This window comes from Hypomesus transpacificus, chromosome 11 (assembly GCF_021917145.1).
Source record: "Hypomesus transpacificus isolate Combined female chromosome 11, fHypTra1, whole genome shotgun sequence".
NCBI classification, from domain to species: Eukaryota; Metazoa; Chordata; class Actinopteri; order Osmeriformes; family Osmeridae; genus Hypomesus; species Hypomesus transpacificus.
In genome coordinates this window covers 18,034,197-18,050,343 of record NC_061070.1, presented here as the reverse complement: position 1 = coordinate 18,050,343, position 16,147 = coordinate 18,034,197, and the positions used below count along the sequence as shown (strand labels likewise).

At 49.2% G+C, this 16,147-nt stretch overlaps 1 protein-coding gene across 1 annotated transcript in view; it reads left to right on the top strand.

Moving 5' to 3' along the window:
* The first annotated feature begins 613 nt into the window (after positions 1-613).
* Positions 614-16,147, top strand: part of lrpprc (leucine-rich pentatricopeptide repeat containing) — a 42,052-nt gene continuing 26,518 nt past the window's right edge. Inside the window, exons 1-21 of the mRNA XM_047029304.1 lie at positions 614-805; positions 1,578-1,786; positions 2,167-2,289; positions 2,444-2,565; positions 2,678-2,736; positions 2,821-2,907; positions 3,072-3,198; positions 3,619-3,763; positions 4,030-4,187; positions 4,288-4,393; positions 4,525-4,632; positions 9,432-9,550; positions 9,727-9,820; positions 10,574-10,643; positions 12,066-12,093; positions 12,605-12,659; positions 13,422-13,528; positions 13,983-14,060; positions 14,598-14,660; positions 14,776-14,889; positions 15,984-16,114. Of these exons, the coding sequence (XP_046885260.1) occupies positions 627-805; positions 1,578-1,786; positions 2,167-2,289; positions 2,444-2,565; positions 2,678-2,736; positions 2,821-2,907; positions 3,072-3,198; positions 3,619-3,763; positions 4,030-4,187; positions 4,288-4,393; positions 4,525-4,632; positions 9,432-9,550; positions 9,727-9,820; positions 10,574-10,643; positions 12,066-12,093; positions 12,605-12,659; positions 13,422-13,528; positions 13,983-14,060; positions 14,598-14,660; positions 14,776-14,889; positions 15,984-16,114 (2,282 nt within the window). The 5' untranslated portion in view covers positions 614-626. The remainder of the gene's footprint in view (positions 806-1,577; positions 1,787-2,166; positions 2,290-2,443; positions 2,566-2,677; positions 2,737-2,820; positions 2,908-3,071; positions 3,199-3,618; positions 3,764-4,029; positions 4,188-4,287; positions 4,394-4,524; positions 4,633-9,431; positions 9,551-9,726; positions 9,821-10,573; positions 10,644-12,065; positions 12,094-12,604; positions 12,660-13,421; positions 13,529-13,982; positions 14,061-14,597; positions 14,661-14,775; positions 14,890-15,983; positions 16,115-16,147) is intronic.

Below are 16,147 nucleotides of genomic sequence, written 5' to 3'. Positions count from 1 at the left end.
TAACGAACATGAACATGTTTGCACAAGCGCCAATCGTACAATAGTTATATTGTTATGAATGTGATGTCGGCTAGCCTACCTGTTAGGCTACCGTAGTTGCTGACCACTCGTTTCTTGGGGACAATATCTGCTTACCTATCAAGAAGAGCCACACACTGACACCATCAACCGATCAATGTTACTATAAGTGTCGTCTTCCATCAGAATATGCTTCCTACGTGGTTATATGTAGATCACGCCGGTCCAACTACACCATGTAATATCGCTTTAACGTAAACACCAGCAACACATGCAGCAGAATGAAAGCGAGTTCACGTGCGTCTATGGATTACAAAAAGTGTATATGGTGCATTTCAGTTACAACGACATAAGAGGTGTAGCATGGAAAATGACTCGTTCAAATATGCATTTATAAGATATATATTTTTATTTTATTTACAATACTCAAATATTCATAATTAAATATCTAATCACGATAATACCTAAAACAAACGAGTTCAATGGTGACAACGGTTTGACTGGAAACACTCACTGCACGCCCCCACAAGCTCAAATGTTTTCGTCTGACGCACTTTGACCTACCACGTGGTGCGGATGCCCTTCCACTGTCGTCGTTCAGGTTAAACATGGCTGCGCTCTTGAGATCAACACGGTTACTTAAGTTTTCGCCTTCGGGCTTGCTACAGATTACAGGAACAAACAGAAATGGACCGCCGCTTAGCCGGTTGTTCAGCGGTACCACTGGTGGAAAAGGACTCGGTGTGTGCCCAAGACAAGTGGCCATTGGAAACAGCAGCTTATCCAGGTATCCCATGCAGTGATGCTTGTGGGCTAACTCGCCGGTCCATGCTTGCTTGTGTATCCTGCGGTTGTCATTGAGAGTCAATGTCAAACGAATGCAAAATTGCACAATAAAAATGTAATCCACTAATAGGTTAATCATACACATCGTTATCAAATTGTACTACGGTACATCATGCATCAAAGATGGCTCCCTTTTTATATAATGTGCAAACTTGATGCTTGTGTAACCAAAACATTTGAGTCGTTCATAACAATCCACACAACTAGATCTTAGAATGCATATAAGCCTGATCCGTATGCCACATTTACACTACTTAATAAAGTTATGTCTAGCCACAGCTAGTCCATTTTGGATGGCTAGCTAGCATGCCGTGCTAACCTTAGGGAACGAAGGAGCCAGATGACTTTGAATAGGTATCCTCGACACCACATACAGCACGTAGCTAGCTAATCACATGGGAAGATAGCCGTTCAATATTACAGGAAAAAAGGGCAGCAATTGTATCATTGGAGATTTCATGTCAAGGTCATGATTGTGGAATGATGCCCAGTTGGGGAAGATCCACATAGCTTTTACACAATGAAACATAGCTCCCATGTACCCTGTACAGCTTGATATGAAGTGCGTGCAAGTTATAGACTAGATGTTCCAGGTACTGCATGCCTCACATAATACGTTGGGCTCTCTCCTTCTGGTCAGCTTCTAAACAGGGATTTAGAGGATGAACGAATCAGTGTTCCATCTTTCATACCGCCCGTATTTTTCTTCCCAGGTGCTTGTGGCCATGTGCCGGTGTGCGTCAGTACACGGTGGTCCCGGAGGAGCGGGGGGCCCCGGGCGACGAGGCCAGTGTGGGGGTGCGCTCCAAGCAGATCAAGCAGTTCGACTGGGCCCTGGCCAAGCTTGACAACTCTGTGAGGAGGACCGGCCGCGTCACCAAGACTCTGCTGATGCGCGTGTTCCACGACCTCTGCAGGACAGGTACCGCGCTCCCCACGACACCACAAACCAGGGTGCAAATTAATGGGGGGGGGGGGGGGGGGGGGGGGGTCTGACCCCCTTAATTAAGACTTGGACCCCCCCCAAAAGAGGTAAAAACAACAAGTCGGGGGAGGTGATACACGCCCTGGAGAAGACGTTGACCCCCCCCTGATTGTCATTGCATAATTCGCACTCTGCCAGACACACCACACACACCACACGCCAGACACACCACACACACCACACAAACTCTCTGACCAGCTGCCCCAGAGACCTCTCCCTGTTCCCTGCAGCCTCGCTCTTTCAGTTCTGTTAGCATTAGCATTCGCCATGTAGCAAAAAGTCACTCACCTTCTCTGCCCTCTCCTCCCCCTCTCCAGGCTACCCTAGTGGCAACCAGGCCCTGCTGCTGTTACGAAGCTGTGGCTCCTTGTTACCAGAGATGCCCCTGGAAGAGCGCACCGAGCTGGCACACCGCATCTGGGACAAGCTCTTAGAGATGGGTAAGAGCTAGTTCCTCTGACATGGTCGTGCCAGCCTGGATGGGTCTCTGTTTGGAGGAACATGGTCATAAGCTGTCTTTCTTGGATTTGTCATGGAAACTATTTGGGAATTTCACTTTGATTTTTCTATAACTGTGTTTGTACTTTCTTCCAGGTGCCTCGTATGATGCCAGCCACTACAATGCTCTGCTGAAGGTCTACCTGCAGAATGAGTTTAAGTTCTCCCCCACTGAGTTCCTGGCTAAGATGGAGGCAGCCAATGTCCAGCCCAACAGGGTGAGTAACCGGGCTTCTGGATAGTTCAATTTAGACAAGGATTAGCAGGGTTCAAACCTAGTAGACTAGCTATGCTGATTAACATATTAAATACTGTCTTGCCTCTTCTCAGGTAACCTTCCAGAGATTGATTGCTGCCTACTGCCAAGAGGGAAACATAGATGGAGCCAGGTGTTATACCTTAAAGAACCCAACGTCAGTATGACTTTAGTATATCTGCATTCTCTAACTGTTGATATTGTGTTCACCTGATAGCACAATCCTGGGATTCATGAAGAGCAAGGATCTGCCAATCACAGAGGCTGTTTTCAACGCCCTAGTGACAGGTCATGCCCGTGCGGGGTAAGCAACACAAGATTCATACTCTTCCAATACCTAGGGTCTAAAAGGAGGGAACATGTCACGAGTGTCTTGTATGTGATCATATTGCATAGTTTACTTACAATTCATCTCAACCTTATGTTGTCTGTACATGGTTTTCACTGTGGTTGACCCATGTTGTGCAGTGATGTGGAGAGTGCAGAGAACATACTTCCAGTCATGAAGAATGCAGGCATCGAGCCAGGACCAGACACCTACATGGCTCTGCTTACTATCTATGCAGAGAAGGGAGACATGGCCAAGATCATTCAGGTGAGAGTCCATACCTGTAACCAGACGTTCATCAGTTTCTTACCATCTGCTGATTGGACCATGGTCCATGTGTGTACTGCCCTAAAAGGTGGCTACCAGACTCAAAATGTCTCCCTGACTCCCTCCCTCCCTCCCTCCCTCCCTCCCTCCCTCCCTCCCTCCCTCCCTCCCTCCCTCCCTCCCTCCCTCCCTCCCTCCCTCCCTCCCTGACTCACTGCCTCCCTCCCTCCCTGACTCACTGCCTCCCTGACTCACTGCCTCCCTCCCTCCCTGACTCACTGCTTCCCTGACTCACTGCCTCCCTCCCTCCCTGACTCACTGCCTCCCTCCCTCCCTGACTCACTGCCTCCCTGACTCTCTGCCTCCCTCCCTCCCTGACTCACTGCCTCCCTCCCTCCCTCCCTGACTCACTGCCTCCAGACCCTAGAGTCGGTGGAGGGGGCAGACTCCAGTCTCATGGACAGAGACTTGATGCAGGTGATCTTCAGCCTGTCCAAGGCTGGACACCAGCAGCACGTCCCTGCTGTGGCGGAGCGCCTGCGTCACGAGAGGGGCTACATCCCAGGTAGGAACCATCATCACATCCTACTCACTTACCAGATAGATACATCAGGCCTAGTCGCTACTCTCTTGGTTTGCATGTACATCTAACACAGCCCCCTGACCCAAAGGTGGGATACTAGGAAATACTATTAATTGAATCAAAACGAGTCTTTATTTCAATTCCACATGGTCTTTTATCATGTCAATAGTTATCATTCAGTCACAGGAAGTAAAGAGTTTGACTGTGAGATACACCTTTTTGATTTTGTCCCCTCTTGCTCCCTGTAGATGCCATGAACCTTTGTCTGAGCCTGATCACCCAGGGCCACGAGGACACCGCCTTCACCATGTTGAAGACCTTCCCCACCCTTCAGGCTGAAACTAGCAGCACGGACGTACCCAGTCAGGGCAACTTCTTCTTGCGCCATTGCGTCAACATGGACGTGGTGAGTACAGACCGTGAAGGATTAGGCATGTTCTGTCTTCACGGAATGCACTTGTATTTATTCTCTGTCTTTTCTCTCTCTTCTTCTCTCTCTCTCGCAGGCTGTGGAGAAGTTGGTTGCCTATAGCAAGGAGCTTCAAGAGTCAAACCTGCACTCCACACCCCTGCAGTTCTCCCTCTACTGCTCCCTGGAGGCCAAGAAGACAGGTACACAAGCACATGATGAAAATCGCCATTAGAACTGTGTATTGGACTTCACCTCGCTTTAGAATAGACGTATTTCTTGATATAAATACCTCTCTCTCTTTCTCTTCACCCTGATCTCTGGTCCTTTCCAGCTACCGCTATGGAGCTGATGAAGCTGATGAAGGAGCAGGGATTACCCATAAGGCCACACTACTTCTGGCCACTTCTCACACACCACCAGAAGGAAAAGAACACAGCAGGTGGGTCGGGGGGGGAGGAGGGGCTGGGGGGGGGGGTCGGGGGGGGAGGAGGGGCTGGGGGGCTGGCTTGGCTCCCACCAGACCTGACAGACGTATGTCTGTCTGTACTGTCTAGAAGGTTGACACACTGCTATCTCCTTCGCACTCTTCAGTGCGTATGTATGCTCTCTAGACGGTCCTTGTGTCGGCCCCTTCACTCTAGCTGACCGACAGGCAGACAGACAAGGCCATCTCAGCGAGGACACCTGTCACTTACAGGGGATATGGACAGCACTGTTGTCACCAGCACAGTCCACTTCTGTTTCTAGCTGTGCTTGTCGCTTTGATACGTAATCTTACCACAGGGCATTCATGGGACATGTCTGATGCTGGCTGCCTGGAGGGTCAATCAGATGATTGACAGGTAAGGGGTTTTCTTTCTTGGCTACGTGGCTCGCGTAACCACAGCAACAGAACCTGAAGTTACGGTTGCCTGTCAGAGGGATGAAGTTCTCTCTCCTCTCTGACCTCTTCCTGTCGAGCCCTCCACTCCACTGGGCTGCAAATGTCTCACTACGCTACCAGACAAAACGATCCTGGAAATATACTTCTTTTAAGTGCTTCTGTAAGGAACGGTGGACCTGAAAGTTGATCTTTGAAGTCCGGGTGTACTGTTAGGTTTTTAGTCATACTGCCAAAAAGTCGTTTTTTTTTATGTTAGAGTTTAATGGGGGCTGTCATACCTCTGGGGGAGTGTGTTATGACGTGTAGGAGGGAGAGAGAGACTGTGTGTGTGTGTGTGTGTTGGGGGGGTATAGAGCTGGGTTGTGGGAAGGTTATGACTCCACCAGACCTCCATCAACCCAGGGCTTTTAGAAGAACCGTCTCTGTAAAATATTAATGGCCCTCTGAGTGGACCCCCCCAGAAGGATTTCACTGGTGTGGGGCAAGCGGAGAGGGATGCATCCGATCTGTGAGTAAGATGGAGTCGTAACAGAACTGATAACACACACACAGACAGACAGGGTCACATTAGAGCTGTGAATTGGATCTGTGAGACCATAGGAAAGAAGGATTGTGTCCTAATGATAAACTCCAAGGTGGAACTCCTTAGGAACATACCTTTCCAAGGTCAATTTGGATCCACAAGGGCGCTATGGAACCCTTTTAATTACTACAATACTTTTATTTCTCTTTTAAATTTGAGGGGTTGGTGCACATTTAGTAATACAAAAAGTATTAATTTTTTCTCCATAAATAACATAATACACAGTAGTCACTCGGAAGCCTTTGACGGTCATTTTGCCATGTTTGCTTCATCAAACATCAGATAGCCTGAGGGATGTTATCCCCCACCTCCATTCTTGGAGGCAAAGGGGGTTCAAAGGTCATTGTGCTTCCAGTGGTTTCTAGACTCTTAGGGTCCAATCTCTACCCTGACAATCTTGGGGTGAGTTCAGATGGAGCCGGGGTCACGTAACGGTCGAGTATTTTAAACTTAAACGTGTCATCCTTGGGATCAATAGCTTCTTATAGGCCTACCATTCTTGTTTTTGTTCAGTTTTTTCACGTAAAAATCTGTGGCGTTTTGAGAAGGATTTTTGTAACGTTCCTGAAAACACCTTGGAAAAGGAAAGCTCTTCAGTCACAGATGGCTATCGTACCGAGTCTGTGTTAAAATTCATGAGAAACAGTAATACGGACGCTGTCAAAGGAATTCAGTCATGTTTAATGCTCTAAGTGCAGATTAAGTTGCAGAGTGCGTCATTTTGCTTAGCTCTACCTTCTGCCCCCCCCCCCCCCCCTCCTTCCGAAGAGTTATTAAAAAGTAATATTTCCCTGTTGCTTAATTGACGGCATTTGAGCTGGCAGCTAGCCGGAGTCTCATCTGTAGAGCAGCGGAGATGCTGCCGACTCGGCAAGCTGCACGCCAGCGGCCTGGAGCCCCAGTCTGAACACACCGGACATCCATTTAGTTGTCAAAGCGCTTAACGAGAGCGATGGGGAAACTTCTCTCCCTCTCTCCTTCACACACCCGTTCCCTGACTGCGTTGTTAGCCTTAACCCTCATGAATGATGCAGCCTCTCTCTCAATCGCTTTGTGTGTGGTGTGGTGTGTCTGTGTGTGTGTGTGTGTGTGTGAGTTTTGGCGGGCACCGTGGTGGAGGTGATGTGACTGATGCGGAGTGACTTGATTTCATGTAAATGCGAGCGCTCTGAGGGAATTCACTTTGGATTACGCGCACCACTGTGCACGGCCATGAAATATTAAGCGCCATGTCACTTTCTGTCCACAGGTGTCACTGGCGGGCAGGAGCCCGGCCGAGGAAAAACTTTGCATTTTGATGAGGTGTGGATTTGGGCAGGCGAGTTTGAGGAAGCATATGCTTTTGCTTTTGTCCCACCAGCCGCGAGCCACGGCCGCTTGTCACTCCCAAGCAGGGAGCGCGCTCTTATCGCTTGTGACACAGCAGCATTAGAGAGGCGAGGGAGGGATGGAGGGAGGGAGGCAGACTGCCCTGTGTTTGGCTCCGCTACGAAGAGGCTTTAATGTTTAGGACGAGGAGATCTTAAGCTCCCGCCTGACCTCCTCATCTACGCCTCCGCAATCGAATGTACCCCCCCCCCCCCCCCCCCCCCCACCACACACACACACACACACACAATTAATGGGGAAGAGCCTAGGACCTCTCAGCACTGATTTCATCAGACGTCACAGCCACCTGAACATAGAGAGAGAGAGAGAGACAGAGACAGAGGAGGAGAGAAAACGGGGGAAGGGATATAGAGATGTGACAGGGTCTCTCTTCAAGGACGAGAGGAGAGGGCAAGAACCAGTTGACTGTCAGGACACTGGGCCTCTTGAGCCTGCTTTTGAATCTTGTTTTTCTCTCTCGGTTTTACTCACTCTGTCTCTTTTGGGTTCTCTCTCCTTGGTGTAGCTCTCTCGTGGTAGGCTACATCATGAGAATGACCTGTGTACGATGTCTGTTTTCCATGTCATTCAGATGTAGTAGTTTAGCCTGTAAATCAGAGTCGTAGGCCTGGGTAAGCACAGGCCTATCCAATTTGTTCTAGGCCAACCCCAAACCGAAAATATCTCCGAAAAATTATGCACCGGGTGCACATCGCAAAGTAAAAAAAGTAAAAAAATAAATAAAAGTTGCCTATCCATATTTTTCTAGCCCTACCCAAAAATATTATTGTGGCTACGCCCCTGCTGTAAATGATAAGAGTAGCAAGGCGTTAATTGTGCTTTTATTGAGATTGTCTGATCCATACATTGGCACATTTTCTTCCCTCAACTACTGTTTATGCGTCACATTCAACACTGTGTAACTCATATAGTCAGTTTCCAAACATTGGTGAAATCAAGTGAAGCTCGCAAGAAACATTTGCTCTCTAGATCACTCTGCTGTTGCGCGGATATGAATGTTGAACCTCTGCAGTTAGTTTATGAACTAAAGTTACCGAGACGTGTTTACAGCGTGTCTCCCGAAATGGCATCTACTGACCCAGCAATGCCGTTTTAAAAGCGGCCTCTCACGCGCTAGCTAACGCGTTCGCGGAAAAAGTGCTGACCGCGGAGTCTCACGTGAAAACGAGGACAGTATACATTTACCGGCGCCATTCACATGTTTCCTATCCGTCTGTCTTCTTCAGAAAATGGATCATGGATAATTCAACAGGAAAACAGGTGCGCTCTCTCTTTCATAAAAAAAGACTTGAGCGAAACCAGGATGGGGGACGATGCTCTTGGCCTCCATTGAGAAGAAAGAGGCAGATCGCCTGTTTACTTTTTCTTGAAAGCAAGAAGGGTAGTGAGCTGTGAAGGGAGCAAGAGGGATGAATGAATGAATGAATGAATGAGGAGAAGGGAGATGGGAGTGATGTTGGGGGCTGCCTGCCTGGTTATTCAGGTGCTCTACCTGAGTACCTTAACCACCCCCCACCCCCCACCTCGGTCTGGGGGTCCTAAGGAAGGTTTTAATGGCATATAAAAGCCTGGCTGATCTTTTATTCAGGTGCGTAGGGGCCAACGCAGGCTATTGCCAGGTGAACATAGACCTCCCTTGAGAACCAGGAAACTCAGCTGTGTGTTATGGCCTGAAAGAAGAATAAACACTGAAACACACACACACACACACACAAACACACATAAACACACGCACACAGACACACACTCGTGTGTCTCTTCTCCTTGCGTTCTCTCTTGACATTGAAACACTTAGCTCCACCTTGCTAAAGAATGCAAAGGAACACGGAGTGCAGGTAAACAACATAGCCACAAACGGCACACATATACAATATCTCTGTGCGGTGGAACGGCACAGAACCGGCTGTTCCATATGCATGGGGCTGTTGTGAGGGTCTGCCCAGGGCCAGAACCCGAGGGGGTGGCTGGAAAACAGGGTGATAAGTCCCCCTTCAGCCCCTCCCCGCAGCCCGCCACGACCAGACTGGTGTGGTGGCACATGCATTATTATACTAATGGGGAGTTGTGTGAGAATGTGTGCCAGCTCATTTATTTTTAAGACCCAGATGTAAACAGCACAAACTAAGCTGTGTGTGTGCAAGGGGGTTTGTGTGTGACTGGAAGATAGGCTATAGTCTGGTACACACTTTTACGGCTTACTATTTATGACACTGGTCCACATCTGATTGTCTGTTGATTTAGACAGAGTTTTTATTCTTTGATGTAGTATTTTTCTATATTCTTGGCTTTTCTAGGCTCTCCTAGTGTATTGTACGTGGACTGTTTTCATATGAAGGCTTGTGTTATGTGGAGTTTTCTAGAATGTTCTGCCTCGTCTCCTCAGGAGTTTTGGAGGTGATAAAGGGCATGCAGATGCTGGGGGTGTCAACTGACACGATGACCTTCGACACCTACATCCTGCCTACCTTCCCCAACGTTGACAGCGCCGCCGCTGCTCTCAAGGTAGAACGCGCGTGTGTGTGTGTGGAGCGAGCGAGCGCTACTTTTCCAGCATTCCTATTGTACTTTAATAACTGTATGTGATTGTGTGTGTGTGTGTCGCAAGTAGAGGAATAACTATGTGATTGTGTGTGTTGCAGTTAGAGGAATAACTGTGTGTGTGATGGTGTGTGTTGCAGGAAGTGGGCTGCTCCATGGACTCTGACAACGTCCTGTGTTCTGAAGTGCGTTCCAAGGCGGCAAGTGGTGACCTGGCGGCACTGTTGACCATGTGTAAGCACAAGCCTTCTGTCATCCTGTAGACACACAAGCTAACGGTGCTCACAGGAATGTTAGAGGGTTAGAATACCCCCCCCCCCCCCTCCCGCCGGCCCCTCCCAACACAGAAATGGCCTCCCTTTGCTCCAGAGAGCCATGATGCATTCTGGGAGTTCAAACGCCCATCATCGGCATCTGGCCACCATTTCGCCTGAAGGCTAATTGCCCCGTCAGAGCTCTGTGGCTTGTTGTCTCTCCGAATGGGCCCCATTCACGCGCACACACACACACCCACACAAACACACACACTCCTCTCCACACTCATCAGGCTCTTTCAAGTAATCAGTGTGAGTGAATGTGAGGGAGAGGAGGAGAGAGGTGATGGGACACCTTGATGAGGTAATTTTTTAATAATGGATGCCTCTTTTTTTTGCCCCCCCCCCCCCAGTGTGCCCTCTCTTCCTGCTGTCACACCTTCCTCATGTTCTGTATCTCTCTCGTGTCTTCTATTAGTCGTGGAGGTTTTTCTTTATTGTTTAGTCTAGGTTAGTTTTCTCAACTAACTTATTGTTCTCCCTTCCCTTCCAAAAAAACGGAACATAGACTTTGAACCCTGAGTCTGCCTTGGTGCTCGACTGTAGGTTTACTGGTGTGAGTGTCTTGGACAGTGTATGACCGTGTGTGTGTGTGTGAGTGTCTTGGACAGTGTATGACCGTGTGTGTGAGTGTCTTGGACAGTGTATGACCGTGTGTGTGTGTTCTCTCCAGTGTCAGACTCGTCCTTCCCTGCCATGGACCTGAGTCAATTCAGAGGAAATCTCATCAACGGCTTCAGAAAGTAAGTCTGCTTGTTGTGTGTGGGGGTGGGGGTGGGGGTGTGTGTGGGGGTGGGGGGTGTGTGTGGGGGTGGGCGTGTGTGTGGGGGTGGGGGTGTGTGTGGGGGTGGGTGTGTGTGTGTGTGTGTGGGGGTGTGTGTGGGTGGGGGTGGGGGTGTGTGTGTGTGTGTGGGGGTGGGTGTGTGGGGGGGTGTGTGTGTGTGTGTGTGGGGGTGGGTGTGTGTGTGTGTGTGGGGGGGGGTGTGGGTGGGGGTGGGGGTGGGCGTGTGGCGTCTGTTTATTTCATGTTTATTGACCAGGGTTAAGTTAGGCCTAAAGCCAGTGTTATGTTATGGTGATTGTGGCGTATGTGCAGTGTAGTGCACCGTGTGTTTGTGTGTGTGTGTGTGTCTCCTTGCTTGCAGCTGGCCAAACAGTCCAGTGTGCCTCATACATATGGAGGCTGTCGTCCTCCAGCCCCAAAGCATTGTGGGAGACATGCTAATGTTTATACACACAGCCCCGCCCCCAGGGGCAAGCACTGCCTCAGGACTGGCCTGCAGGCCCAAGGGAGGGGCAGCGGGTGGGGTGTGCGTAACTGTTTACCATATTGTACATTTTCACACACACACACACACACACTCTAACATACATTCAGACAAGCACTGGGTTGGTAAGAAAGAAAACGGCTTGTCCTCCGTCTCTCTGAAGGATAACCTCTGAAGGATAACCTCTGAAGGATAACCTCTGAAGGATAACCTCTGAAGGATAACCTCAGGCTGCTGGTGCTACCTGGTGAGGCCTGAAGCCACGTCTGTTGAATTTTGAACTGAACTCTATAGTTCTGTCAGGGTGGGACACCCAGTAAGGCAGGTAGAACCAAGCTGGCTTGTTGCTAAATTGTCAGTTTGACTGTCTCCCCCTGCTGACTTGCGACATGATAGTTGCTTCCCTTATACTGCTGTCACCCCGACACGCAGCTCTGAGGCACAGGCCCGACGACGCCAGTCGCCCTGTCAGGGTCGTAATTGGTGTTGTCACCGAGGTGGGGGTTAGGAAAGGGGGGGGGGGGTGGGGGGTCTGTCACTAAGGAGGGTGGGTGCGTGGGCTGGCTGTGTCAAAGCCATGTCACTGTGAACTGAGACTTGCTCCTGTCAAAAGCAAGGTCAGGAGATAATTTAATCATTAAGCCCCCACCCCACCCACCCCGCATTCCTCCTCCTCTTAACGTCGCTCTTCCAACCAGCTGACAACACCAGAAATGTCATCCTTTATCCTCATTTGGGCTGTATTTTTGCTGTGTGAGTGTTTGTGTGTGTGTGTGTGTGTGGATGGATGGGTGGTGATGCCTAGAACAGCTGCTGTAGCTGTGTCAGTCTCTAGATGATATTCTGTGTTTGTGTGCGTAGTGATTCAGATGTCTTGTCCTCTGCTGCCCCCTATAGGTCAGAGGATGTGGAGACCAAGGCCAAGGTAAAGCTGCTCATCATTCCTCATCTCATCGTCACTCACATTTACTGTACAAAATTTTCATTTATTGAGGTGAAATTGATTCAAGGAAATCAATTTACTATCAATTAATTTGACTATAATTTATTAACTTTACTCAAAGCAAATCCAAATCTAATCTTTTTGTGTTTTGGGAAATTTCCTGCAGTCTTTTGTTAACGCTCACAAAATATGGAACTCAACTCAACAATTTTTTTTTTTTTTTACTGAACTCTATAGATATGTCCCACAGTCAAATGGATAGTAGTAACAATTTTCAATGATCTACTGCTAGACTCTGTATTAATTAATTAATTATTCATTATTATCGGGAATATTTGTGATTGTTCCCTCATTTAATGTTGACAATGTTGTCAAAAAAGTGGAAATAATACTTTGCCATCTCCAGTATGTTTGGGTGGGAAAGCTGTATAAATAGAAATGTTAGGTTTATGTTAAGGTGCACCAAAACATCATATTCTGATTGTGGTTACAGATCACTGCCCTGCTGTTCAAAGATGAGCGTTTCACAAAAGAAGGTTCCAGACGTGGTAAGAGCTGATGTCAACACAACACACTCCCAACATGAGACCAACAATCATATCTGACAGTTGTGTGTGTGTGTGCGCACGCATATACTGCTTTTGCAGTCTTAGTAGCATTTGACTGCTGACAGGCTCGCTCTGCGTTATGGTGCTTGTGCCTAGTTTGTCGTGTGTATGTGCATGTGTGCATGTGTGTTTGGGAGAGCGAGCGAGAGGTCTGGTCAAAAAGACTGTCACAGGGAAATAGACTCTGGCTGTTGACACAGTGCTGGTGGGGGTGTGTGTGGGGGTGGGTGTGTGTGTGTGTGTGTGTGTGAGTGGTGCGGCCACGTCTCTCCATGTCAGTGTGTGTCGGCTACTGTCGTCTGACCCGGGCGTCAGCGCCGGTGTTTGTGCTGGTGGGAGAGATGGAGACGGTTACACATGTCACATCCTGTTGCCCTCGCTCGCCCGGTCCCGCGTCACTGCAGCCCGCCGCGCATTACCTCACACTTCACTCACTGATCCGCCACAAAGCTGGCTCGGTCAGCAGAACACACACACACACAACTACACACACACACACACAACTACACAGACACAACTACACAATGAAGAGGAGAATATCAAAAAGACACTCTAAGGACAGTAAGCAGCACAAGGACACTGCCTGGCCTGGGTGTCTGAGGTGTCCTCTCTCTCTCTCTCTCTCTCTCTCTCTCTCTCTCTCTCTCTCTCTCTCTCTCTCTCTCTCTCTCTCTCTCTCTCTCTCTCTCTCTCTCTCTTCAGAGGACGCCGCCTACTTCCTGTACAACCTGATCAACGGGATGACGGCAGCAGAGGTGCAGGCTCAGGAGGCTCAGCTGAGGCACTTCTTCCACCTGCTCAAGAGCCTGGTACGCACACACACTCACACACACACACACACTCATATTAGACTATCTGATCCCCCCCCCCTCCACGCACACACACGTGCATAAATTCAGACACACACATATATATATATATATATATATATATATATATATACACACTCGTATTAGACATTCATATCCAGACAAGACCCCAAACACACACACACATGTATATTCAGATGCGCACACGGATATTGACTTCATTCATAAATGTTCAGCCAGGCCAGAACCTTGGTTTACACAGTGCCGATCTGGGATTAGAGATGTGAAGCATGTCTGGGAGTAATGAGAGCCAGAATACCCATGTTCTCAGTCTCTCTTTTCAGATTGGCAATCTGGAAGCCCAGTAGGCTGATCAGGTTCAGGTGATGGAGACATGCTCGTCGGCGTGTAACAGATGATTAATCTCCATCTATCCTCTCTCTGACCCTCCCAGAATATCACCATCCCCATGAACATCTACAGAGGCATCCGGAACCTTCTGGATTCTTACCAAGCTCCAGAGCTCATCAAGGTTGGGAGTCAGATGGCTGAGCGGTTAGGGAATCGGGCTAGTAATCTGAAGGTTGCCAGTTCGATTCCCAGGCCATGCAAAATTATGCTGTGTCCTTGGGCAAGGCAACTCACCCTTACTTGCCTCAGGGGAATGTCCCTGTACTTACTGTAAGTCGCTCTGGATAAGAGCGTCTGCTAAATGACTAAATGTAAGGTGCTGCCTATTTTAGCCTAACCTATCTTAGTTTAGCCTAGTCTAGCCTAGCCTGTTAGACCATTCTGTCATCCATGTAGTCCTATGTTAGGGTGTAATCAATAGTAGGTATTTTATTCATCCCCGAAGGGGGAATTGCAGATGAGTTAAATGGTAGTGTTAATGTAACACCAATATTATTATACATTATTTCAATAATGTATAATTGATAAGCAATTATAGCATATCATTGTGACCCTTCATTTGAGTCCACAGTCATGAACATGGGCAGAATGATACCGTTCTTTAGGTTGAGGGGCCTCTTGCATCTCTCCTCAATGTTGTCGTCTCGTCTTGTTTCAGGCTGTGCTGTTCCTGGCTGAGGGCCAAACTGATGGCCCAGAACATTCCGGGCCCAAGCTCGCTGTAAGTGTGCGTGTCATACATGCCAGGATTTGAAGGGAAGGTGAATGTGTGTGTGTGTGTGTGGAATATGAATGTCCACACACACATTTTTTCGTATGTGTTTGTTTTGTACCAGGACGCGGAAGGCAAGGTGTCTGCGCTGGAGAGGAAGCTAGCAGAGTTGAAGGGAGACGAGAAACCTGTGGGTCCCACTCTGAAAGCTCTCATCCTGACTCTCTGCAATGAGGAGGTGGGTCCTGGCACTAACCTACACACCCTAACCTGCACACCCTAACCTCCACACCCTAACCTCCACGCCCTAACCTACACGCCCTAACCTCCACGCCCTAACCTCCACGCCCTAACCTACACACCCTAACCTACACGCCCTAACCTCCACGCCCTAACCTACACACCCTAACCTACACACCCTAACCTCCACACCCTAACCTCCACGCCCTAACCTCCACACCCTAACCTCCACACCCTAACCTCCACGCCCTAACCTCCACACCCTAACCTCCACGCCCTAACCTACACACCCTAACCTCCACACCCTAACCTACACACCCTAACCATAACCTACACGCCCTAACCTACACACCCTAACCTCCACACCCTAACCTCCACACCCTAACCCTAACCTACACGCCCTAACCTACACGCCCTAACCTCCACACCCTAACCTCCACGCCCTAACCTACACGCCCTAACCTCCACACCCTAACCTACACGCCCTAACCTACACGCCCTAACCTCCACACCCTAACCTCCACGCCCTAACCTCCACGCCCTAACCTCCACACCCTAACCTCCACGCCCTAACCTCCACGCCCTAACCTCCACACCCTAACCTCCACACCCTAACCTCCACACCCTAACCTCCACACCCTAACCTCCACACCCTAACCTCCACACCCTAACCTACACGCCCTAACCTCCACGCCCTAACCTCCACGCCCTAACCTCCACACCCTAACCTCCACACCCTAACCTCCACACCCTAACCTCCACACCCTAACCTCCACACCCTAACCTCCACACCCTAACCTCCACACCCTAACCTCCACGCCCTAACCTCCACGCCCTAACCTCCACACCCTAACCTACACGCCCTAACCTCCACGCCCTAACCTCCACACCCTAACCTACACGCCCTAACCTCCACACCCTAAACATAACCTACACACCCTAACCTCCACACCTTAACCATAACCTACACACCTTAACCCTGACCCTGGTGCTACCACACCTCACCCTTGTTCCTTGTTGTACGATCCTACAACAGGGTTAGGGTGTGTATGTTAGACACTCTTGTGATTGGCATCTCTCCTGTCCAATCAGAAACTGGACAGGGCCCTGGAGCTGAAGCAGCAGCACGAGGATGAGATGGTTGCCGGGGGTTACGCCACCCTCATCAATCTCTGCTGTCGCCTTGACAATGTGGAGGAGGCGATGAACCTAAAGAGGGAAATGTGAGTTGATGTTCATGAATGAACGTGTACACA